Source organism: Bombus bifarius, unplaced genomic scaffold (assembly GCF_011952205.1).
Source record: "Bombus bifarius isolate JDL3187 unplaced genomic scaffold, Bbif_JDL3187 scf7180000009790, whole genome shotgun sequence".
Taxonomy (NCBI): Eukaryota; Metazoa; Arthropoda; class Insecta; order Hymenoptera; family Apidae; genus Bombus; species Bombus bifarius.
Genome location: NW_022885336.1, coordinates 321,298 through 348,442, shown reverse-complemented (window position 1 = coordinate 348,442; position 27,145 = coordinate 321,298). Strand labels below are relative to the sequence as shown.

General features: G+C 32.9%; 1 protein-coding gene across 5 annotated transcripts in view; it reads left to right on the top strand.

Annotated features, from left to right (window-relative positions):
* LOC117215754 (trace amine-associated receptor 9) overlaps positions 1-27,145 on the top strand; it is a 107,730-nt gene that overhangs the window by 12,064 nt on the left and 68,521 nt on the right. For 2 of the 5 annotated variants that reach the window (XM_033462218.1, XM_033462217.1), the window contains exons 3-4: positions 22,569-23,156; positions 24,874-24,999. In XM_033462218.1, coding sequence (XP_033318109.1) covers positions 22,929-23,156; positions 24,874-24,999 — 354 coding nt within the window. In that variant the 5' untranslated portion in view covers positions 22,569-22,928. Of the gene's footprint in view, positions 1-3,113; positions 3,699-22,568; positions 23,157-24,873; positions 25,000-27,145 lie in introns of those variants that run through there. The other 3 variants (XM_033462219.1, XM_033462220.1, XM_033462216.1) reach the window with 3 other exon arrangements.

The window sequence follows — 27,145 nt, the reverse complement described above, 5'->3', positions numbered from 1 at the left end:
ATATTACATTCTATTTCTTCTGTTAGAATCTATTATATTTTCATTTCGGATTTTCATTTTAAAGCATTTATTTTATATCAAATTTTTTCAATGGGATTTAGATATAATACCTTTAGATGATATACGTATAATTCCTCTAATTCTTAAAAACACTAGTTTTCACACTACTTTTCCATGTATTTTGCATCTTTGTCGTCTAGTATAAATGCAAAATGTTAATCGATTTATTTCTCTAACTATCTAGAATAGTTACCATATTTTGTACGAGATCAGCAAGTGTTCTAATACGTACGGATGAGAGTATATAACTTTCACTGTCCTAGAGTTTAAAGCTCAGATTTCCTAAGATAAGTGTCGAACGAGTAGGAGTATATATTCACCGCTTTTGGCTAAACGTATCGTTTGCTAGTGGAAATATCCTGTTAGAGCTAGATACTTGTATGGCAGTTGAAGACTGCAGAGGAAGAACATGATATATGTTTAAATCATGTTTTTGTCTACTGATAGGGTTTTATTTTGATTTTAAAATAACAAAACGATTTGATCTTCGTATTTAAAGTAAAAAAGACATAAAAGTTCGATAGCATGAGATTAGAGTTGATATTATTTTGAACGTTAAATTTTTATTATAACTTTTTAATAAAATTTTAAATGATCTATATACATTGCTTTTCTGTTTGATTAGATCCACTGCAGTTAGAATAGGCTGACAATGTTTGGCTGTTAAACTTGAAGACATTCTATGTACGCCTTCTTTTAAAATAATGCATAATCAGGTGTACTCTGACACGAGGGCATTTGTTACATTTAGTTTTCAGATATATGATTAATGTAACTTTCTGAGTAATTAATATGAGTAATTCTCCAGTGAGAATTGCGTTCCTGTTATATGAACTCCAATTATATATGAGCTGGTTATTCCCCGATGAGATCGGATAAATGAGATCCTACGTGTAATGTGTTTTATAACTCGTTTTATTTGTGTCTGGAAAGTCGTGATATAAATGAAATTAAGAAGATTCTATGACTCAAAATAAGACGAAAATCAGAAATAACAAAATTGCATTGAAAATTTCATTTTTGAGAAAATCGAATTCAAACATGTGTCTAGTCAGAGATTAGCCTGGTGCACGTATACTCGACGAATTCAAATTCGATTCCCTCGAAAACGAGATTTCAAATGAGAAAATTTTGTCGTATATTTTCAACCTATATTCGCATGTAGAATAGTTCACTCCTGCATAGTCAGGAATTAGTCAGCACTTAACAAGTTTTCAAACTGAATTTTCTGGAAAATGAAGCTCCCAACGCAATTTTGTTATTGTTGACTTTCGTCTTATTTTGAGTTATAGAACACCGGGTCGCCTCTCTTGCACTACAATTTACAGAATACATTTTACACAAGCTAATTGACGATTTACCATAAAAATTTGAAATAATAACTTCACAACTCAAAATGAAACATAAATCGGTGATAACGAAGTTATATTTGAGACATCTTTTAGAAACGTCTGAAAAATTTGCAAAATTATCCCTGAAACCTCGTTTACATTACTCAAGTTACCCAACTTCAAGTAACTTGAAACTAGTTTACTAGCCTAAACTTGTTATTTACTTGATCTGATATATATTATGTCAACTTCAAGTCGCTCGATTAATCTGAACGAGGTTTAAAGCTTTGTAATTCTAAGTAAATCCAATATGTGACCAGACATATGGAATCAGACACATTACAAACTAGCAATGAACCGTAGCTATCGTAAAAGTTAAATTTTGTGCTATTCGTCGCTGCAGTATAATTTCACGACACTCGATTAAAGTAATCATAAATGTAATATTAAATCTATTCACTCAGTGAAATTCAAAACAACCTACCGCAACTTGCCGTATGGGATTTTCGAGTGGGAAAGATTAATAGCTCCACCAGCGTACGAGGTTACCCGTTAAACTATAATTAACTAAAAAGGGCGTAACACCATCCGTATCTCCATATACAGTTGCCGTGACAAGTTCAGTGTACGATTTGCTTACAATTAGTATAGCACGTATTACTCGCGTAATTTTCGTAGCCTCAGAACAGGATCGTAATGCTTGTAGTTTGTAATAATCTATTCAGAGAGATACATTTACATTTAAATACTAAAGAATAATGTTAAAAATATAAGAATTTTTATATTGATCCGAAACGAATTTTACATAATTTTATATGATATAAGTTATGAGCTTACGACTAGTAGTCATTTATATGGAAAGTGATAGGAAATGCATAAAAAAATCTGGTTAATTAAAAATATTTTGTAACTATAAAATATTTATTTATGCTTTACTATTTTTTAGTCAGGTTCCATTCCTTTGGGAGACGATCTACTGATAAAATATCATTCAGAAAATCTGACAGAAAGCAATACCTATGGGTTTATTTTAAGATAGTGCCATTTACGATAAAGTCATTACTAACCGCCATAATCAGCGTTTATATGTCTGCAAGATTCAATTCTACTTAGTTACATGGAATCGAGTAGATTTATCTGCTTAAAAAACACCAACGCGTTATCAGTACTTTGAGTACTTTCTAACTATCGATGTTTTAACTATTTTAGAAAGCAATGCTTGATAGAAAATCGATGATGAAAAGAATCGATCTACACTGCAATGAAATAAAGATCTACTTACAGTGAACAGCGTTTAAGATTCCTTACAACCTAAAATGTATTTATTTGCAATAAGATACAGATCAATTTACAGGGAGCAGAATTGAAGATTTTTCGCAACTTAAAATTTATTCGATTGCGATGAGATACAGACCAACTTACAGTGAGCAATATTTGATTGAAAATCGATAAAGAACTTATGCGAAACGACCTAATAATTTGCCAAGTAACATAGTAGTGTGTTAATAGCCACAAGTATGTCGTAGGGTGTTCGATGTTTGGCAAAGTGGATCACTCGGTTCCGATCAGTAAAGACTGAAGACGAGGGTGTGTAGAGGGTAGTAGTAGAGGAGAGGATCGCGTGGGAGGATGGGTTTTGGCATAGCAGAGCGTGTCGGTGCAGTAGGGGAGAATGGATTGGAATGGGAGAATGGGTGTTCTCTCCCAAGTGTTCGGCTGTCGGGAGCAGCCAGGCGGGTAGTCAGTGCGTCGTCAGCCTTCGCGTCGTCGTGATGCTCTTCTGTTCTTTCTTGTCTTTCTGGTTTCGCCCTTCCAGTTCATTCAGCGCCTATCTCGTCGGTACACTAGCTATATCGTGTTATTGTGACTTTTTCTATTCTTTCATCACAGAAAACGATCGTCAATATTATTCATTCAATTAGTTGGAAGTTGAAAATAGATTTGTGTTTTTATATTTGATTCATTGCTTTTTAAAACGTTCTTGTGATTTCATGTGTTGTTGCTGTCGCACGCGATTTATACTGACAATCATAAACTTCAGATTCCCCGGAGAACTTGAATGGAAAGAGTACCAAGATAAGAGATTCATCGTAAAGGAACAGTTTGACGCGCTTCAATACTACATTTCTCTCGTTTTACTTTAAATTGGCTGTTTGTTTTGTGGTGGATTTTCATCGTTCTTTTCAAGAGTTCTCAAAATCGAGAGAGGGAGAGAGAAATATTATCCTTTTACGTGTGATTGTGTTTTCTCTAGTGCTATTAATAAACTTATCAATGGTTTCTGTGATGATCTTTTCATAGAAGAGGGTATGTGTTTATACTTGATTTGTTTACACGTTTGTGTTCATGATTATTCAATAGGTCACAATGAATGAAATTGTCCATATTTTAAAACATATTCTTATATATTAATAATTGCAAATTAAATAATATCGGTGTATTATTCATGAAGTTTAAAGTTTGTAATCTTTTATTGAATTTTATTCTCTTTCTGGTCGATTAATACTTAACGAAATAATAATAATATCTTACAATCAAATATGTTAAACAATAGAAAGATTTATTTCAGAATAATGAAAAACTGTTTGTTTTTTCTTTTTAATTGATCTTGAAGCTTAAATTAAATACCTTTACTTACTATTGAATAATCTTTTATAAATTTGTAAGAATTTTTTCTAAATGATACTAAACTAAGAGCAAACGTTGGAATGTTCGAATTATGACATAAATATATAATAATATTTATAAAACTTTCTCTACCGTTTTATGTTAGCCCTGATTATTTAATATCAAATTTATTACAGAAACGCGCGAACATGTAAGAATCTTGTATATAAATTAAAAAATATTGAAATTTCGAAACATTTGCTTATTAATTATGCTACGTTTAAATCGTACGCCATGAAAACGTATGTTCTTTCCAAATATTTTCTTTTGTGAAGTACATACGCATTTATATGCATGCACAAGTGGCTCTCCAAGTAAAAGGTGCAATGAAATTTGCACTTCAAGCGTCAGATCTTAACTAGTGCCTGAGTAATCTGCTTTCAACATATTGTTTGAACATAGGAAGGATTGACTTTTTTGATCATACTTAATTTATTTGTTTATTCTTTTGTTTTCCCTTTTTAGGATACTGTTTTAGTACCTTTATTATTTTATTATTTATCAATCCTTTCGGATCTTTTTGGACATTTTTTTTTATTTATTTGCATTAAACAAAGAATATATTTATTTCTAGAACTCAGTGCAAAAATTCTTTATTATTATTTATAGAGTTTTAATTATGTTATTTATGACTTAAAGAACAGAAATAATTTATGTATCAACGAATATTAAAATTTTTTTTTATATAAACACTTTACATTGTTTTCAATTTTATTATAGGAACCCTTCATACATCCAATTCCAATACCTTTTCTACCTGGAATAAAAAGGGCTATTTGAAAAGGTAAAAAATCATTTGAAAAAATATCGCAAACAATTCTCAGTATTCTTAATTTTACTTTAGAACTAAACTGAAACCTAGTCTAAAACTAACTATATACATGCAAATTAAACGACAGGATATAAACGGAAAACAATTAAGAAAGAAGCTTGATTTAATATATATCGATAATAAATTCAAATAACTAAAAATAACAAATGAAGAATGATTTTAATTTATCATATTTATGAATCTCATTCGTGGCTTTAAATATGTCGTAGATTCTTATTTTGTGGAGTTTTTCCAGATTGAAGTTAGGCTTAGGTTTAGGTTTGCATGTTGAATTTGAGTTGTAAAGTAAAATTAGAATTACTTCTAATCATCTGCAACGCTATTTTTCTGATATTTTGCTTATTCAAATAGTCCTTTTTAACATATTGAAGTTTGAAAAGCATCAAAGGTATTCACCAAATTATATAATATTAGCTCATTTTGCAATAAAATATTATTTTTTACAAAGTCATAATGGAGCGTTGATTTTGATCATGACTACTATAATGTTTAAGATTAATTGAATTGATTATAAATATTGTAACGTTGATAATTTATGTATTTGTAGAGCTCTTGGCTAGCATATTTTTAATAGTACGATTGAAATGCTAATATAATATTGAAATATAATAGTATCAGTAGGTTCATACGTATATTAATACATTGAAGTACATAACTTTACGATTGCTTGAATTGATGGCTATATCGTACCGTAGTAGGAGAAATGTGACAAGAAGTTTCGAGATTGACTTTCAGTGAAGGTTGCACCGTGCCATGAATTCTCTGATATCGAACGAACAGCACCGCTTGCTTTATTCTCATTGTTAGGCCGATACGCCAAGTAAAGTGCTTGCGAACTTTTTAGAAAGTTTCAAGTATTTTTTAATATTAAATCATACGATCTCCTTTTTACTCTCTTTTGTATTATATCTATTTTTAATTTTGTTCTTCGATATATATTTTCCAATAGGAATATATATATATATATATATATATATATCACACTAGAACTAGCCGCGTTTTTGATAATTTTACCATTTACATCATTTATCTCTTGCACGCTGTGGACTTTAAGAATTTCTCATCTTTACAAATTTACAGACAAAATCAATAGAGAAATAAATCAGATCAAGTATATTCATTTATCTATACATTATACTTTCATTCTTCCTCAACCACAATATGGTTTTTGCGGATTGGGTTACTGTTTTGGCTAAAAACTAAAATTAATTATTCCAGCGTCTATGACTTTTTCCTTATATACCATATAAAATTACGTATTTATTTACATTACATTTACTACTTTATCTTTTCAATGATAATTATTATTGATGATATATGGTGATGAACAACTAGGTCCATCATGGTATACAGTGACATCGTAAAGTGACGAATAGCATCATTATAGAGGAACTAGTAGGGTCGTTGGACAAGTACAATGAAGAACAAAATTATTAATACGGTAGACAGCTTGATTATAACTGTATGAAGAAAAATACTGCTGTTTATTCGACCAATCGCGGGGAGACGTAGTCGCTAGGAGAGACGTCAACGGGAGTCGTAAATTCCCGTTACGATTATAACAATCGACACCACGACTTGATCGATCCCCTGATTTCCGTTGAGATAATAGGGGTGATTGAGTTTGTATAACACTGTGATTCACAGAATTATAAATTATATATTTCCAACACTTAGATTACACTGATGAGCATAGATAGATAGATAATCACTTATCGCACGAAGATAAGATAGATATGTACGTTAGAGCAGGGCTCTTATAATTGGATTTAATGTATTAGTGGACGTAGCACTATAAGATATTTAGGAGAGGAAATGTATGCTCGACAATACCGAGACCGACTCTCGCGTTATGCTTAGACTGCCCCGATAGGCATTAGCGGTAGACTTAGTAGTTGACTTTTCCAACGATGTAGAAGAAGTGAAGTTGAGTGACGATGCTGTGTCGGAGGAAAGCTAAGGATGGGTGTGTCTAGCGCACGGGACCATCGGATTTGTTGGTGACGATTTTAGTTAGGAGAGTGAGGGAATAGGCTTCGTTGTTAACTGGTTAAATGAAGGGTCTTAACCGCCCTCGAGAGAAAGTGGTTAGTGGGAGGAAAGTTGCAGCATACGTGAGAAAAACTAACTTTCCCTTGTCAAGCCGTGGTAGACAAGAGTCTTTAAAAATTCTTCGGAAACAGACGTTTGTTTGGTTTGAAGGACCTCTACTAGGAAATTCCTGAGATTTATGGGAGATACTTAAGGCTATTGAGAGTACGCCGTACGGAAGAGCGGACATCTGGTGTCCGTCTGGCCCGCGGTGTGTGACCTGGGCCAGGCAGAGGGTCGCCCGGCGTAACAACTGCCATAATACAAATCTACTACTTTTTTTCTTCACAAATTAGTATTTTTGTTATTTGATTTTACATTTAATCAGTAAAAGTTTGATTACAGCCGAATATTTTTGCAAACGTTAAGATATGTATATATATATATATATATTATATATATGTATATATTTTTAAGTTAAAGTAGTATCGAGTTTGTTTAAGCTGATTTTAACGAAGAAAACCTTACAAATCGAATGCAGCGCTTTTTTCGGGGAAAATTGGAAATTATAAAAGTTCCATTTTAGTCAGCCAAAGTGCTAACTTACCTCCTGTTAGCTCTAAGCATCATATGACGGCTGCTTTGTTCTCTTGTTCACATTCATTCGTTCTTTTTATTTTACCGGCTTGGATTGAGCTCAGAGAATTTCAGAAATCAAAATTTATCAAGGTTTCGTTAATCTCGACTTTGCGGAGATGGACATTTTGATATTAACGCGACGTTAGTCTACTCGATGCTATCGCTTTAACAATATTTTATTAAAGACTCTTAAAGCGCAAAAACGGTCGATAAAAATTGTAGAAATATAAAGAAGTTATTGTGTGTTGGATTTTGAATAAAATTTTTTCATTTCTAAATAACCAAGTTATTAATAATTTTCCACTTCAACTTTCCATTTAAAATCGATTTCCCGAAAAACTTCTTTCTAGATATGTCACTCTTTTAGCTAACTGTCGATATTTTAATAACACGATGCAAAAACATATACATTCCGGATTGTACAAGAAATTTTTTCTAAAATTGATGAAAACCTGTTACAAGGATGTGCTGTAAAATTGATCTCGACTTTCAATTCAAGCATAAGATATTGATCTACAAAATCATTCTTCTTGAAGGGTAATGTTAATTTTTCATGAATGTTAATCAAATATTTTTCGCTAAAGTTCAGTTTCCGACAGTATATTCGCGATATTTTTTACTTAGTCTCTTCGTCTTCCATTCCTTCTTCAAACCCATAAAATAGCACCATTCTCATTAATGCTTCTTAATATGCGTGTCCGTGCACGTACTTCTATATGGCCACCATTAGTAGTACGTGAACTTACTCGTAACTTGATTTTCAAGCTTTTAAAGATTTTTTCAACAAGATCTGATATCGGTCGGAGGCCACGTAAAGCATATTCAATTTCATGCTTCAATTGTTGCACTGACGTAAATCCTTGAGAAGTTCCGATTTGTATACTAGTACATTTTAGACCACTAGTTATACAAATTTGTAGTTTTACAAATTTTCGATTATTTGAATAATATTAATTCCCTCACGTTAAATTAACTCAACGTATCAATAGATATTTCTGTTAGAGATCATATTCATTTATGTGTCATTTAATTAATTAATTCAATTAGTTGTGTAGCTAATGTCTCGTTTTTTTTTCTGGAACTTATTTGCGTAGCTTTTCATTTCCTTTTATTTCTATTGTTTTTACTATTATGTATTAATGTTTATTTTAATATGATTATACATATTCTACTTGGTCAATTTGCTACTGCTCTACTTACCAACTCCTAAGTCTAACATTATGGTGATTCTACTTACCAATCAGAGTGTCCGAGGATCAATACTAGTACTATCCTATATCCTAGTGTAGTAATCTAATCTACAGAAATTCCAATTTTGCATTATTAAGTTATTACAACCTTAAGCTATTCTGGATGAATAAAATAAATATTTAAAAAATGTGGTTAACAATTCAAATATTTTTTACCTTCGGCTCATTCTAATGATACATTGTAATCGTAAACTGGAAAATAGACACTTTTCGTGATATAAATTGCACTAATGAAATTTAGTTTTGCAAGAATAATTTAACATTATGCCTTTTTCTTTCTACATTAACCTTTCATTGAAGCTACTATGTTAGGAAGCAATCTTAAAGTAATTATATTTTCTGTAATGTGGAAATTTTTCTAAAACTAGGGCGCCGTTAATTTTGTTTCGTAAAATAAAACGAGAAAATTTTGTTTATATTGTGTGTTTAATCTAATCTGCTTCTAATCTATTTCTAAGGTTATTCATGTCCACGATGAGAATGCTCAGTGTAATAGAATGCATTTATAATAGGTAGTATAAATTAATATCCGTGAAGATTGCTGTTATCAAATTTTGATACATTTGTAAAAAAGAAGACTGTGTTTCGGATAAAATTAATTAACTTTCTATAAAAGATTTATTATTTTCACTATTATTTATTGTACATAGTCCTTACATAACGGCTTAGGACGACCTTCCGGTTTTATATCTTTCTCTTATCTCCTCCGCTTACTTTTCATCCTCTTGGTTCATCCTTCTCCATCTACCCTATTATATTTAGTATTTTTCGTTTTTCTTGTCTGTAATAGTGGAAAACATAAATTCGAAACTTGATCGGATAGTTTTAAGGGGTCAATAAAAAATATTGGATAAGTGTGTCGTTTGTATAATTATGGGGTGATATTCATATTCTCGGTGAGCCACATTCGAATGGCAAACAGAACGATTGAAGTCAATAGTCGATAAGTTGGAACATATTGAACTGGCCCATCGTTTATCCGATCAAACCATTTGTCCTGTATGGGCAATATTCACGATAGGATCATGCACTATCAAGGTTAATTCGGATCCTGCAACCTCGAGACGGAAATAGATGCACATAATTCTATTCGTAAATACAATGTTGTCAATTTATCTTTATACCAAACACTTACCATTCATATCGTTTTAACGCTAATGGACCAATGTATTGTACACGTATGGACAATGTTTGAGGTTTCGAGATTAGTTTCTTGAACAGAGGAGATTATCCAAAATTTTCTGCACTGACAACGTTCAGTATTTTATAAGCATTCTATATGACGAGAACATTTTGTATAAAGAAAATTTTATATTTTGATCTATGTATAAGTTTCAAATACTTTTAATAGATCTTGAAAGGAATATTAGGATAATTCAGAATTTAACAATTTTATCTTATGATTTATTAAATTGTTTAGTCCATTTATTAAGTTGCGTAGAATTTTAAGTTTGCGTAGAAAAGCTAATCAGCGTCAATATTTTTATTCATCATTGATATATATATATACATTTATATACACATATATACAATATATATATTGTATATGTATATATGTATATTTTACTTCTAGTAATCAATACTGTGAATGAATCCGAGTGTTCCAATGCAGAGGGGTGACTCTCGCCATTATCCTTAACGATTCCATTAAGTTGTTACTTAAGGTACGGCGCAACGTTCGAAGACTGTAATATAGAAGTTACCCCTTTCTTACAAGGATATCTTTCATGCCATTATCCTGTCGTACGTTCTACTTGTTTGTTCCGTTAGGGTGAAGTCAGCAGTGAATGGTTTGCAAGGAGAAAGTACGAATGCTCCATTCACGAAAAAGCTTAATTTTCTCATCTAAATGCATCCACCGCCTCTGAGACGGAATCTTCACTGTTGATAGGAAATTGCTTGCATCGTTTTCTTCGCTTATTAGTTTCTGACATTATAAAACTAATTTGGATTTAATTCCTGTCCTTGTTTATTTTTCCTCCTACTCTTACTACAACTGTGATTTACTATCAAACTGGGTTTCGAAATTCATCATCGGTACTCAATCGATACTACTCAATTTCTTATAATAAGCAATATATACAGTTACATTAATATTTGGACACCGTAGTGTTTTTTATTCATTTTATCTTATTTACATATCATTTTCTTTATGATACGGAAATATGAACTATATATTGTAGTTTGCAAATGTAAACAGAGTTTTTTCGTAACAATGATATTGTATACGTAACGTGTAAAAATATATGAGAGAACCTTCTTCCTATGTGAATCTTAAATAATTTCAGTTACATAAAAACTTTGTTTATCATGAAAACATAATATTTATGAAACAGAATTTGCTGTATCTTCTTTAATTAAGTAGAGTACGTAGAGATAAAAACAATTAACACAAATTAAAATCACTGCTTAAATGATGTATAATAAAATCGATTCAAAGGTACTACTCTTGGAAGCCTGTGTATTACTTATATCCTGTAGAGAAAGCAATTTCCCGGTCACAGTTACTCATTTTTCTCAATGTACTTCAATTTCATTAGAAAGTTCTATGAAGTTGGTAGTTCCACCAATACAAAGTCTAATATATATTACAAGCAGCACTTTATTGGACTTAAATAATTGTTTCTTGTTTAAACACATGTTTTTAAAACATTTAATTCAATTTGGGGACAGTAATTATATTAGTAGAATAATTAATAATTACACATTCTAAAATTTTAATTTTTTATTTCAATTCTCAACTTACATTTATGATATCTATTTCAGTTTTTAAAATAAATGTATACTAGTATCTTTATTTCGAATAACTATTATTTATTGTGTTATTTTTCTAAGAAATCGATAATATACTCCATAAGCTTCAAGTATCCAATATGACATTGAATTTCTGTCGTTTAAACTATTAGCATATGCTAATTTGATCTTACGTTGTATGGAATCATGTTCAATTCATGTTCATAAAGTGTTTTAAATTCACAAGTACTTTTTGTCCCGAGTTGTAAATACATTCTTCTTCATTCATAAAGTTACGAAAGCTTTTATACTTGAAACTTACGCCATTCTAACTTCGCACTATATTATTTCAATCTGATACAAGTTTCCTACGTTGTACTTATATTTTTGCGTCATTATTTCTTGTTAAAAAATTGATTATCCTTAACATATGGGCATAACATAACATCGTAAGTTTCCAGTTTCATTCACCGACAAAATCAAAGATTTTACAATTTCCAGTATAAGAGAGTTTCGTGAGTTATATGAGCTTTCTTATACATTGTTTTAATTCTGGAAATACATTGCTATATTAAAACTCATAGTCATTCTAAGCTGATCTGTAAATGTGTACGTTTCTGTGATAATTTGCGCTTCTAGTTTGCCTCGGTAAGTCAAATACTTAAAGTTCGAGTTGTATGTAAACTTTTCTAACTGTATATATCATAAATACCAATTACCCCTTGTGCGGAAAGTTAGGTGTAAAAAAATGAATGTGTTTATAATATATTCTGGCCAATTACTTACAAGATTTTTGCTTCGAAATGTTACAAATATTTCTAGTGGTTGTTTAAAACGGAGATGGTGGCAAGAAGTAGTAGAACCGAACAATGCTGAGGAGAAAACGGAGGATGGTTTTAACAGTGAATGAAAGTTTTAATGGTCGAAGAAAGTTAGGTCTCGGGTTTTTCCTGGCCTGAGGACGAAAATTTGTTCCATGTGACTGTTCGACACTTAGGTGTTATACATTTTATGAACGTATCTGTCGTCCGAATGTGTTGACCTTTCGACCTTCCTCATAATGTGTGTCGCAAGAATTATGTTTCTACATTCTTTATTATCGAGCCAATTGAAAATTTTGACGTCTTTCTTAGGACAAAAATCGTCGTCCTTAGCATCTAAGTACAAGTTGGGGCGATAATTGTAAGAGTGAACATTAACTTTGAAGATTTGACAAGTATACGTAAATTTGGCTAATTCCAGATTGGACACGAGTAAGTAATCGAGAGAGTAAACTACATGTGAAAATAAGTAAAAAATGTAGAATAACATGTTTTCATAAAATGCTTCACTTTTAAGAAAAAAATTTGAAAATATATCACATGCACACGCGTTTAAACTTTTTTTTCTGAAAACGAGACCTTGAATGGAAAAATGTTATTTTATATTTTTGACTTAATTTCGCGTGTATAATAATCTACTGCTGATTGTTTATTCATTATTATCTAATCAGTACTTAGCTAAGTTAAAGTACATTTGACAAATTTTCAAGCTCGATTTTCTCTGGAACGAAGCGTTGTACGAAAAAATTTTATTCTATATTTTCGACTTGTCTTTTCACATGGAACAGTTCCCTCCTGACCAGATGTGCTGTGATTACCGCCGCATAGATACTACTTATTTTTCAATCTGAGACTGGCCTACAGCCTCTTGATCGGCACCAGATCCCCCGTCTTGTACGATGTCTTCATTTTGCGTTACCGTAAGGAAAACCCCCATCTACTTGTGTTTTGAATCTTAGCGAGCCTTGACCTTGCTTCTATCTGCACCTGAGCACGTTCCTGTTCGAACATCGCGGCCCACTCCTCCTCGATCACCTGCCACATTCGGCAATCGTCTCGCATTCTTATCCGTGTTCCGAACATTAGCTGAAATGGAGCAATGTTCGTACTTCTAGTAGGAGTCGCATTCAAGTATTTCTGTGCCGTTTTTAGATGCTTAGACCAATCGTGTGGCTCTTCTCTAGACAACCTCCTTATTAGGGGAATAAGCGTTCGTCTTAGCCTTTCTACCCGGTCATTTGACCATGGAATTCCAGCGGTGTCCCAAATATGCAGAATTTTTTCCGTTCTGCAATACTCCCTAAAATCGCTTGCCATGAATGCCGTAGCCTGATCGGAAATAATTAATCTTGGATTTCCAAAATGCACAGACTGCTTCTTTAAAGACTTAATGACCTTGGTGACACCTGTCCGTGGTGTGGAATACAGCCAAACAAATTTTGTGAACTGATCTACTACTATAAAGATACACTCATGATCTTTCTTCGTAAGGGGCAATGGCCCGATATGAAGGACATGATAGGTGTCGAATGGCAATTCATTCCTTTCGGTGGTGTTTAACAACTCCTCTTGATTGCTTGCTGCTCTTAATCGTTCTCTCTTGCAGACATTGCATCTCATCACTACCTTTTGTACTGTTTGACTTATTTCCTTAAACCAGTACTCCTTCCTCACTAGCTGCTCCGTTTTAGTAATATTGTAATGACCACGTTCGTGAATTGTTTGGACTATTTGAGTCCCCGCTGTTTTGGACACGATCACCGGCAGATCATCTGTCCCTTTTCTGTAATTAATTTCGTCCCTGATTCGATCCAACAATTCTTTATGCACCTCGTACATGTCCACTGTTTCCTCAAATTTTATACTCAGAATTTCCTTCATTTTTCGCCAACTTGTACAACATCTTTCGTCTTTGACGAACGATTTCGCCGAACCACGTAAAAGAGTCTTTGCGTATATTACGCGCTGCGTATCAGTCCAATTGTGAAGATTGGACATCTCCTCAAACTTCATCAACCACCTTTTTATACCGAGGTCGTCGTCACCGCTGAACGTGCTCATGCACCTTGGCACATCCATAAACGCTGAAATACGCACGTTCTCGCTGTCGACACTCACGGGTGTTTCGAACACGTCGCGCTCTTCTTCATTTTCTTCTTCTTCCTCGTCTTCACCGTGCTCAATCTCCAAGGCAACGAAAGCTCTCAGACGATCTTGCAATACTTCTTTTTCACCTGTTATTTTTAATCTTCGCTTTTTAAGTTCTGCTTTCAATTCCACAATTTCCATTGTTTGGATGCTCGTTAACTTATCGTTCACAACGCACCCTTCTGCGACATCAACAGTGGCATTATCCGCGTTTGATCCTTCGCTCATCGTAGATAATGATTCAATTGATTTCAACATAGTTTCACTATCACCACACAAATAGTTCTGTAAAATGTTTTGTTCAGTCCTGGCTCTGGCTCCCAATTGTAGCGAGTAAGAGAGTACAAAAATCTCCTACACCTTCTCTCTGGTTACACTCTGTACAACTTTGTCCGCAATTCTATCCGCAACTCTCTGCAATGCTTTTTGTACTGGTTGCAACGCTCTGCACAACTCCCTTATATACTACGGCTTGGTATGCGCACGGATGTGGATGGCCGATGGTCAAACATACCTTTCTTAATTACCCTCCCCCCTCCCTTGTTGTAAACGAGCATGGGTATATGGCCCATCCGTCCGTACTTATATTGCCTTTTACCTGGGGTACATCGGGGTTAGGAGACAGATTGATTTCATTATACTAATAGACACTTGATTTCATTATAACAAGAATGCGACGAAGAGGCCAAAACGGTGGTAGCGCACCCCTGTCCTATTTGACCTTTATCGCGTTTTCCCTGGGAGTTGAGATACGAATGTAATCAGGGAGACAGTTTGGCAACTGTGCGAGATTTTCCTACGGACTTGGTCAATTTAAGAGCGAAGGAGTTACCGATAAGGTATATGACCCTTTGGGAACCTGGGCTTGTAACGCGTCTGTTTCCTGTCGAGTATAGCGTTTTGAGGGGACAATGAAAGTTAAATAAATTTCCTTGCGAAGTTCTAGAACTTTTAAAGACAAAGAATCATGTGTGCGCCAGTAGTCCAGAACCTCGTCTCTTACGGCTTCAATGTTCTCTCTACTGCAGTTTTGCCTTTTCGAATAAGGAAAAACATAAAATTTCGCAGAAATATCTTATTTTCTATTATCTTAAATTAATCATAGAATTATTAAATCAGTTAATTTAAAATATTTGTATACTTAGGGAGACAGTGGAGTATTAACCTGCAGAATATACATATTATTTGATATAACTTTTATACTATGTACAAATACAGTTATTAGAAAAGTAATCTAGAAAAATCAGCACAAATGTATCGTACGGCGCAATATTGAAGATCTTATCACGAGATCTACGCTATATGAGAAAAATTGAGTATCTTTCTGTACCTTTGACGTACAGCTTAATCTTTCCGTACCAATTGGTGCATCATAAACTCACATATATAGTAGTAGCACTAGCCGTTGCTTCCATAACAGTTTGCAATCTCTTAACTCGTCTATACCGAGGGTTTATGCTTACTACCGTTAGGAATGTCGGGTTGATACAAAGTACTCGTTGGGGATGATTTCAATTGGCAGTTTAACCTTCCCTTTGTTCTATGAATTAGTGTACATATAATAGGCATGATACATAACTTGGATGTAGAAATTCGACAGAATTCTTAAAGGATATATATACTTATGTATAATTATTTGATTTAATAATTATAAATCGCTTGAAACACTGTAATACATTATATAGTTTTAATTCTCCAGATTTCAATCAGATTTCAATGATTGTAATAGTACGTTGTACTTTATACCGATATTTCGTGAATGTTCCAGTTTATTTCTTCGCGTCTCCTTGCACAACATACTTTTAAAAATATCGAAAAAAAAAAAAACGAAGCTCGAAGAACGACAAGTAATGTCATCTAGTCATCGTGGAAGTTTAAAATCTAACATCGTAATAAGTTATTAGTAAGATGCGGATATTTATACAATTTGGTGAAATTCAAAGGTACTGTAGTACACCAAACATGCGAAAATATATAGGAAATATCCAAACTATCAAATCTGCTTAGGTTTTATTTCTTTAGTAAATCAGAAACTTAGCTGTTACGAAGCAGAGACGGAAGGGTTCGATCTGGAGGAAATTCTGCACCGTTGCTAAAATTTCATCCATATCGTGTTAGCCGAGGTACTATCTCTCCACCTTCGTGGTATTCATTAGACGCACTGATTGGTAATTAGAATTTTTAATAGAGACCAATCAATGTGCTCCTAGCTGTAACCGATATCGTATTAATGAAACAAGCTATTTATTATAAATTATGCAGTTATACAACGTATCTAATAATATTATTAATGAAAATTTATGTAAATACATTATGTATTATTATGTTTTATATAATACACAGAATATAATCATAAAAAGTTTCTATAAGTGTCCAAAATATTTTTGTCAGTCACTGTATGCAACACCGCGTGAAAATATTTTTCAAAAATATGATTGTCATTACAAGATTATTGTTGAGGCTGACTGGTAGAGGAAAGAGTGAATGAATTTGTAATAGAAAAATATATTGAAATAAGTACAGTTATAAGTAGCTGAAGGCTACAAGAAACAGCAATAACAATTTGCTTATAGCTCTTTTGTTTCTAGTCCTTGTAACCTAAAACTCAACTCAAGAGTACAATAATATGGATCCCTTTTCTTTTGAATTTTTTTGCTTTACTAAATTCTATTCTCTTAGTAATAACGGTTTCCGGGTCGCAGGTTTACAAAAAGATAAGATGTAGAGTTTTTCTTCAAGTAATTACTTCAACAGTTATTATCAAATATTAGCTTAAGACTCTCTTACAGTAATATATGAAACCGAACATAGTACGTAAATACTGAAAACAGTTAAAATTCCTATTGTTATAGTCTCCTATTCTGTTATATGTACGTTGAAAGATTTTGATGAATGGTAGGCTGAGTGGTAAAATAAATTGGACGAGATATGTCTATGGTGTTAAATCGGTATGCAGAGAAGATGTGAAAGTTAAGAATTCGGAATCGGCGGAAATACTTAGAAAACGCAAATGAAGAAAAATCGATAGCAAGAGTTGAATAACGAGGACGTACGTAACTAACGAGCCGGAACGAATCTCAGTAGCCGTAGGTTTCGCAATAATTAAAAGGGAGCCGTTATACCCTATGCCGTGATTTGCCTCCGGACATTTCTTCTTTCTGGTTTCAGTTTTCTTCCTTTTTGTTTTTCTCATAATGGTTTGAAAGGAAATTTTATTATGACTGTATAAAATACCTTTGATGCTGTGTGATTTTATTTAATATATGAGCGATTTCCTTTTGTTCTCTACTGTTCCAGTGAATTATTACGTCTGTTTTAATATTGCTTATATCGTATTCCTGTTAAATTATTAGTTCTGTGAAATATGTTGAATATATCTACATTCTCTCAGTCCAACGGTGCTATTAAAGAAAGTATGGCTATTTTATTTTTGAAGTTGCACTTTTTTTTATTAATTAGAAATGTCTTTAGTTTAGGTAATAGCAGTTGTTCAAGTGTCTTATTGCTCTTTTTTTATTTTTATTATGAATAATAGTAGTGACTGCAAATAACATTAGAAATATGTAGTAATGGAAAATATTAACAAAAGTGGTTGCGGAAATGACGATGTAAGATGCTAAAATAGAATACGAGAAGTTTTATTATAAATACAAAAGCGAAGTTAATTACGGACGTTAATATCGAGATGGTTAGATTCGTTGTATCTATATCAAAAATTAGGTACTGAAAGGGGATAATTCCTTCTAATTCTTTCCATTGCTATTGCTACACATATTATTTCCTATAAAATTTGCTGAATTATATGTGGTATTTTCATTGCACTGAATGTACATTATGGTATAACCGTAACCTATTCCTGAATTGTGGTCACCCACGTATTCCAGTTGAATTTGTACAGTCAGGCTTTCACCAGACAGATTCAAAGAAATATTGAAATGTTAACATTCTCATGACAAATTATTAGAGAGTTTTAGAAAATGTTACTCTTCCCGAACAACTCACGAAATCCAACTTGTTCCTTACCTTTAATGCTGTCGGAAAATATCCCGTGTAGACGGTAAATTTAATCGCATCACAGAAGACTATTATGCCATTAAATTATTCAAATATTTAGTGGCTTTCAGTGTAATTAAATATGGTAGTATTTAATACTATTTAATACAGTAGTGTTTAATTTTTTAATTAAATAATGATATAATTACATTCTTTTAATATAAATTTTTCAATATCTTTAGAGTATATCATCGATTTTATAGGATTCTGTTACATCCGCTGACTCTCTACACAAACCAGACTCCATACCTCTGACAGGATGGCCGCTAGATGACTAAATATCTTTATTGCATATTCTCAATAGCCTTAAGGTCTCATCATAAATCTTAGCATTTTCATAGTTAAGATCTTTCAGTTCCAATAAGTATCTTTTAAGTTGAATTACGCTTTAGACCTATTGCCCATTTCGAGAAAACACAGGTAAGCGGGTTTTCCCATGTACAATACCCCTCACGGGCAATTAGGGGCGGCACGTACCCATGTTTACTCATCAACCTTGTCCTTATCCAATTAGCAGCGATGACCGTTGCCCTCACTTTCCTAGGCAAAATTTCTGTCAAGGACACATCGATAGCTTTCCTCCGAGATAGCATCGTCACTGAACTTCTAATTTTTCATCTGTCGACCAGTCATTATCTTGTCTGATTTTTCGTTCATTGATCAGTCATCATATTAACTTGTTAGTTACACTTCGCTGAGAACACGCCACGCGTAAATACTTAAATCTTCAAAGTTGTTGGAATGAAGTGTATATTTTAATTTATTAACTCACTGTTATCATCAATTCAACCGTTTCTATTATCCTAACCGAAAATAGGGAATCGACTGATTCGTGACGTCGATCATCGTATCGTAACGAGAATTTACGACTCCTGCCTCTCCGCGAACGATCGAACAGACACTTTTGATAAACTTTGATCATACTAATCACTCGAACGAATATGAATTTAGTACATTTTCAAAATTGACTTTCTTAAAAACGAATCTTTAGATTCATAAAAAGAGTCATTGTATATTTGTAAATCGAAGCATCTATATTAATCTTAAAGTTGTATCGTGATTACGGTCAGAGATGCATTTGCATTACGATCGTCAGTAGAAAGAGATTAAACATTCCTACGTATTATAAGGTAGATAAGTTTGTACTGTATTGTCTTCAGTTCTATTATACGTATACATACTTTACCTGGGTTATTAAATATAATAGCTACATACCTGATGTGCGACGAGAGTGGAGCACAATAGAGCATATAAAATATTGTTGGTCGTTAAACATGGAAAAGCAAATTTGGATAAAGATTCTGAAACTTTTAGAACCGGAAGGAAATATGTAAGATACACAATGAGTAATTCAGATCACAATAATGATTCAGAAAACCAGATAAGAAAATATCCTTTATAATTGTGTATACCTTCGTTCATATATATTAGGATACTTAATGTTAAATTCACGTAAAGCGTAACAATTAATTTGGATTATCAAGAAATAGTAGAAAATTAGGAATTAGAAATTAAAATGCGAAAATCGATGAAAACAGTGATTAAGAGAAAATATTTATTTGTAGTAAGATCGAAGATTATCGAAATGTTAAGTTTTTGAAAACGATGAAGGAATAAACACATTTGGAATTGAATTTGGCTTGGTTAATATTTGGAGTAGGGCTGGTTATGGTAGAAAATGTGAAAAATCAGTAAAAATGTATGTGAATATTGGGGATTGTATGTATGGAAAAATGTTATTCTCTGAGATTGGTTGTAGAGCGGTACTAAAATCGATGAAACGCATGAAACGAAGAAGTGATAGAAGACGAAATGGTCCGAATAATTTTTGTTGCGTCATCGAAAGTCGAAATTCCAATACATTCAAATTTCGTTATTTTTTTTTAGTTCTAGTCGAAAGTTAACAAAATCACGTTATTTATAATATTCTATGTAATATAATTATGTTTTATATAATACATAAAGTTATCTACGTAACCCAATTCCTTGTTTAGAAACAATTTTCATTGTTAAATAATTCTGTTAAATGTAATATGTTCTGAAATATTCCACATGTACTTATATTTTTTATATTTCTCTTAATATCTTTTCTAAGAGATTTTTTCGTTCGAAACGTTCGTTGTTGTGTAATATATAATTTTTCATGAAATAACTGTTTGATATTATGTGTATAACTATTCAAGTATATATTTATTTAATGTTATAGAACTGAATTCCCGAGCACAGAGAATATTCTTCACTTTGCACACGACAGTACAAGGATTGTGACAGATATTACATTTTCTGACAGAAGAGAAATAACTATATAGAGTGTTCTAGTTTAGTATTTCTTTCCTTAATCTTTCTGGGATTCCAGTGAAGCTGGACTGAATGAAATTGATTGACTTCGCCAGAACCGCATGTCAGAAACATGAATGCGTTTGAAACATCGTCTGAAACACTGTTTGAAATATCATTTGCAATATCATTTGAAACAAAAATTGGAAAATCTCTTAATAATTAGAACGATTTGTAGTAAAGTGTATTAGTCCCAATTTACCAAAGAAAAAAAAAAAGAAAATTAGTCTCAATTTACCAGAAAAAACAAAAAGAATTATGTTTATATCTTTCGTGATTGTGAAGAAAATAGATTGCAATAATTTTTTTAATTTATTCTTAACAAGTATTCTACTGAATCCATGAATACTCGAGAAATGTAAGCAGTGTTTACATTGCATAGCAGCAATGCAACTTATATAATAGGGAGTATTCCAGAATTTAACAGCCAAACCTTGTTTTTTAATGAAGCAAAATATTATATATCAAGATAGATCGTTCGAAGGTTTATTAAAAAGTTATAATAAAAATATGTAGTACGAAGGGAATAATTACAAGTTTATGTGTAACATAATAATTTATATAATATAATAATAGGTTTATAATCGATATAATTAATAGCTGCTAATATTATATTTCAAAATGTTCAGCACTCTTAATAATACGAAACTGACAGCGGTAAAAAATTGAATTAATTTTTCTATGAAGCTCATTTTAATTTTGTGTCATTTCAATGAATTAATTAAATCTTTATGTCACACGTATTAACGCGTGTTTGATGTATGTTTTTCTTATAGTCTTATTCATGTATAAAAGTTTAATGACACGAAATTGGGCCTGATATTGAAGGCTAAAACATCGCTTTTTTTTTGCCATATTATATGTTGGAGATGGAAGGACAGCGGGATTTCCCGTCCGGAATGTTGGGAAAAACCCCGATACCCTAGTCCAGACTTTTACTATAGCTGCACTTAAGTAATAAAAATAAGGAATAGTTTTAATATTCCAATCTGACTTTATGACGATGGGTCCAGGCTCGAAGTGACATAGCGGATCACTAGACGTAGCCACGGTCACGGGAGGGACGTGTACCTGACAGAAGTATGAAATGATTATATGGCACTGGGGGTAGCCATCCACATGTTATAATACTATATCACTAAGCTATAATATCTTACCAAATGTCCTACTGGACAAATTGTAAAATGTAAATAAATAAATAAAAAAAAAAAAAATTCGTACTGATAAATATTAGCCACATCCGCGACGGTAAAGTAAATAAAGGTTCATACAACGCCCCAAAATGCCAACCTGACTCCGACATAAAAATATTTCATTAACAAACTTTAATTCTATCTATGTTTGACTGTTACTTCCTAGGACTATCTTGTATAATTACGCTTAATAAATAAACTATGGATTTTTATACATTTGCGCGAAATTTGGGAATGCAAGACACAAAGAATGTTGATATTAAAATATACAGAATATCCAAATTTGCTATACCTGTTAATGGATAAAACAAATCTATTCTGCTTAAATTCTATTTCTTCAGTTAATCTAGTTAAATTTAATTTAGTATCTATAAAATACATTAACCAATATAAAAACTCGAAGCTTCTTAATAATTATGTATGAACGATAAATGACAAAATTTCTAACTAAACTTTGTTTCTGTATGTTACAGATACCCTAATCGTAATCTAATCAATCGTGCCTTGGCATTATGTGCCACCTGAGAATACAGTTTTATAGCGAAAATCCGAGATAAGAATATGAATTGATTCGTGATTTTAAATTAATGGAAAGGTGGATGTCAAACACGTTTTTTATCTACCGAGATACACAAGTTATTTGATTCGTGACAATGAGGAAAGTTAATATAGTTATATTATTAAATAGTCGGGAAGCGAGCCTAGCCGGGGCAGCAGTGCGGCAGAGATGAAACATTGTCGGGAAACGCCTTTACCAGCCCAGCCTCATACGAGACGCGAATGTCTCGTCTGGGCTAGGAGATTAAATAGAAATTTTCAAAGTAAAAACGTTCATGAAAAGAGACATGGAGCACAAGCAAACGATCTTGCTCGCACCTGCGTTGAGCAACAGCAGCTGTTGGCGGAGGGACACATCCGAAGGCACTTGGACTGGACCAGGCCCAGGGGAATTGTTACGCGCCGCTTTAATTCTTGCACTCAGTCTCGGTATTCTTTGTGCCAATCTGCTAGTAATATGCGTCATAAACAGCAGACGATACAGCAAATACATTCACGCACAGGTGAGTACATTTCTTTCGAATTTTTTATATCAGTAGTTTATCGTATGTATGAGTGTATAACATAGAAATGTGTAAAGATCTTACATTTTTTTTATTATTTAATTTATATTTTACAATTTGTCCAGTTGGACATTTGGTAAATTTTTCTAGCTTAATTGCTAAATAACATGTTGATGGCTACTCCCAGCGGCATACCATCAGATCTTATATCTATGATAGTAGTCTTACAATGGAAATTAATCGTATTTGTAGCAGATACTTTCATATGGCGTTAAACAGAAGAGAATCTTCAAACGTTCCTTTCATAGTACTACCGATTTTTTCCTAATTTACCAATTTTTTAGGAATGCCCCATAAATAGAGTCCTAAGTTGGATGTATGTGAATAAAATGCCTGTAGAATGGATTTGGAATGAGCAATGAAAGAAAGCTAAAAATGATAGTACGAAATAAGTTTATTGAAAAAATTATACGACAACATCTCTCAGAAAAATCTCTCGCTCTTAGATATAATATTATTTATTTTAAATTAATCAATATTTTTTCCAAATTATCAAAATTCTAGAAATTAATACTTTTTAAGAAATAACACGTATAAAATGATATCATGTATCTTTATAGCCGTTCATAAAAACAAAATATCTCCATTTGATATAGTATATATGCTATATGACTATATTTATAGCAAATAGTGTATATAGTAGATATAATTTAAAATTACTGTTCCATCTTCTCAAAGAATCTTTTTTTTCATTTATGACAATACGATAGTTACCAAACACACATATTATTTAAGTAGAATTCATTTCGAAACTTACGAAGCATCTTCTATTATGACACAAATATTTATATTTGTCATAGAAATTTTAATAATATAGATCGAAATTAATTGATACATTTCCTTTCGATACTTTTCAGATTTAAAGATGTTTCCGTGTAGAAATTAGAATGGAACACCCTACGTAAATTTGTTTAAGCACTTGCTTCTCAAATCTACGTTTTCTGATTACTTTCTATTCATCCAGTTGTTCACTATTACGTATGCCATCACGAATGCTATATTTGTATTCGTGTCGTGTGTTAAAAATGTCACACAAGGCAGGGCCCGTTTGTGACAGCATTATTTCGCTTCTGTCTGGTGTACTGGTCAACTGCAGGGCACGTTAGAATTTTCCATAATTTGAATGTGTCTGTTAGGCTGTGTTGAAAACCAGATCTTTTTTGTTTGTTTTATGGATGTCCATGCAGTTGTTCCGTTGGTACAGAACGAATGGTAGTCGATGATTAGTGACAAGCAGTAGTAGGGCATTCGCGCAATGAATCACTAACTGAGAAAAGTAGGATGGTAGGAAATGGTCATTTTCGGTCTCGCTTGGAAACGCATGCAGGACATTGAAGTATACTCTTAACGAACAAAAAGTGTAACGATCATTTATCCGAAATGTGATGAGAGAGTAGTAAAAACGAATGAAACTATAGAAATGTGATCGAATTTTTAATACTGATCTAGTTCCAAAGTAATTGGAGTAAAAATCAATAGCTTATCGAATAACTGCCATTAAAGTTTTTACTAACAATGTATAGAATGTAACATTAAATAGGGGCAATTGATACGAGGTGATATTCAATGAAGTCCATTCAAAATTGATTTGCGTAATGAATAACACCCCAACAATGTAATCTAAACGATCAACAGGTTCTCTTCAACTTTATTGCAGCCAAAGTACTTACTTACAAGTTTGGCGAGCAACGACCTAGCTATTGGTCTTCTGGTTACACCATTCGGCTTCTTACCAGCCGTCTACGGATGTTGGCCATATGGTGAAGTCGTCTGTCAAATACAGGTAATATTCGTGCTTATAATAAACTGTATGTGTTGTTTGTTACTCGTGTTTCATATACATATAATATTATTATACATATAATATGTATTATATATATTATAATTGTGGAATTTGAACGGTAAAATTTGTTAAATATTTATTTATCTAATAGTAATATACGTTTAGAACAAGATTATTTTTTGAAGTCTCCCACACTTCTTTGATTTTTATAATTTGTTATACTTTGTTATGTATATGTCGGAGACGAAAGGCCACTGGAGCCTCCCCTCTGGAACTTCGGGAAAATCCGTAAGAGTGTAATTAAAGTTTACAGTTATAACTAAACACTTTGCCGTCAGTCTGCCCAATTGTACTTGTTGGCGATTGGTGATAATAAATTTGGGCTCAAGGCGACCATCAGCCGCCGAACGTAGCCGCGGTCAACGGGACGAGCGCTTCATCTAACAAAGGCATGGAGCGATAGTATGACCTTCATTAAAGGAAATACCCATAGAGGTATCTGACAGTAAAACATTCCAACGGTTCCTTCGGACAATGAATACCTGAAGTTGAGGCACGTACACAGCACAAGTCCACTTAGCCCGAGGACCCGCTATGAAACCTGGGTTTTTCCGGCAATTAAGATTTTTGCAAACGGACAGGCAGTCTTTGTCCCAAACTGACCACTTGACAGCGACGTCGATCCGAGGATCTTGTGTACTTAGACACCCCACCAGAGTTTGTCTCGGTGGCGTCGTTGGGACGAAGATTCTTTCCTGATTGAGACCTCATCGAGGAAGGGAGTAGCGCCTTACGATCAGTACACGTTTGAATTAGAGCAAGTATATCTATCCTCCCGTTGACCGTGGATTCGTTATCGAACCTAAGACCATTATCACTAGTGCCTAATCGCCGCTGTTGATTGTCGAATCGGAAGTATTCATACTCGTAGTATCAGGCCGTACCGTCGTTATAACCCAGCGATGGCGATTCCAATGGAGATCTAGCAAATGCCCACAACTCTATTCCTGACGCTTCTCTGACATATAGAATAAGGCAAAATGTTACGTAAAAATAATACAATAATTTCACTTATTATAATGCTCATTTTTATTGCTTAGAAAGTTTGTTCAAGGTCAGGATCAACAGTTTTGTTGTTTACTTTATTGCTTTATAGGCATTTTGACCATTAAGCTGTTGACCGTTAGCGGAACAATAGTTTTATGTAAAATAACATATTTGTCACTCCTGACAGTTTATTGAAATATGTATGAGCATAACCTTGTCTTATTTAAAATAACACGCTTTACCTGAGGCATTTAGAGACAAAAAGATGTGAGTTACATGTTTAATACTTTCGTGTTAAAAACAGAAATGATTAAACGAGAGTCGCGTAGAATTAAATATTAATACGATAGATCTAAATAATCGATTTCTATAAATCAGATGATTAAAATTGTTGTTACTCCATACGCAGTTAAATGTTTAATAATTATTTTTATCTGAAATATGTTATTTCATGTTTCTTTGCGTCTTTTTTCATAAAATAAAAAATTGATTTCAAAAGAAAGTTAATACCAAAGAAATACAAATATAATAAATGTGTTACGTTCAATAATTTTCAAACTGAAAGACAAATGTGAAATGTGATTCAATTTTCGTAACGATATTACCTGGAACTTTTAAAACACATCTGAATTTTAAACTCAATTTCCTGTGTATCAGAAAAGTGTCACTCGCACTTCTTTGATTCCATCTACCCTTTATACATAGTTTCAAAGCTACATGTATGTGACATTCTATTTTATTCGTAAGCATATTGATGGTGCTGTTTTTCACGTCCTTCACTTCATTTTTCTATGACAGCGTAATTCACAAAAGTCCCCCTTTACGTTCTGCTTATCTGTTATTGCCGTAAGACGTAAGATACGGATACTTCAAGAAAATTGACAGATTTGTTATAATACAATTTCCTGGTTTGTCTACCTCGTGTGTAAACACAAGACAACAAACTAGTAGTTCTGCATTAGCGCAGAGTATGTAATACATACTCTCATCAAGCAAAGTAGAAGGGGCTCCAAGTGAGCTCAAGTTGGACAGTACTTTATGAAGTTTCTGTTACGAATATGGAGTATGATGCGCAATGTTTACTTGTATTACTTCATTC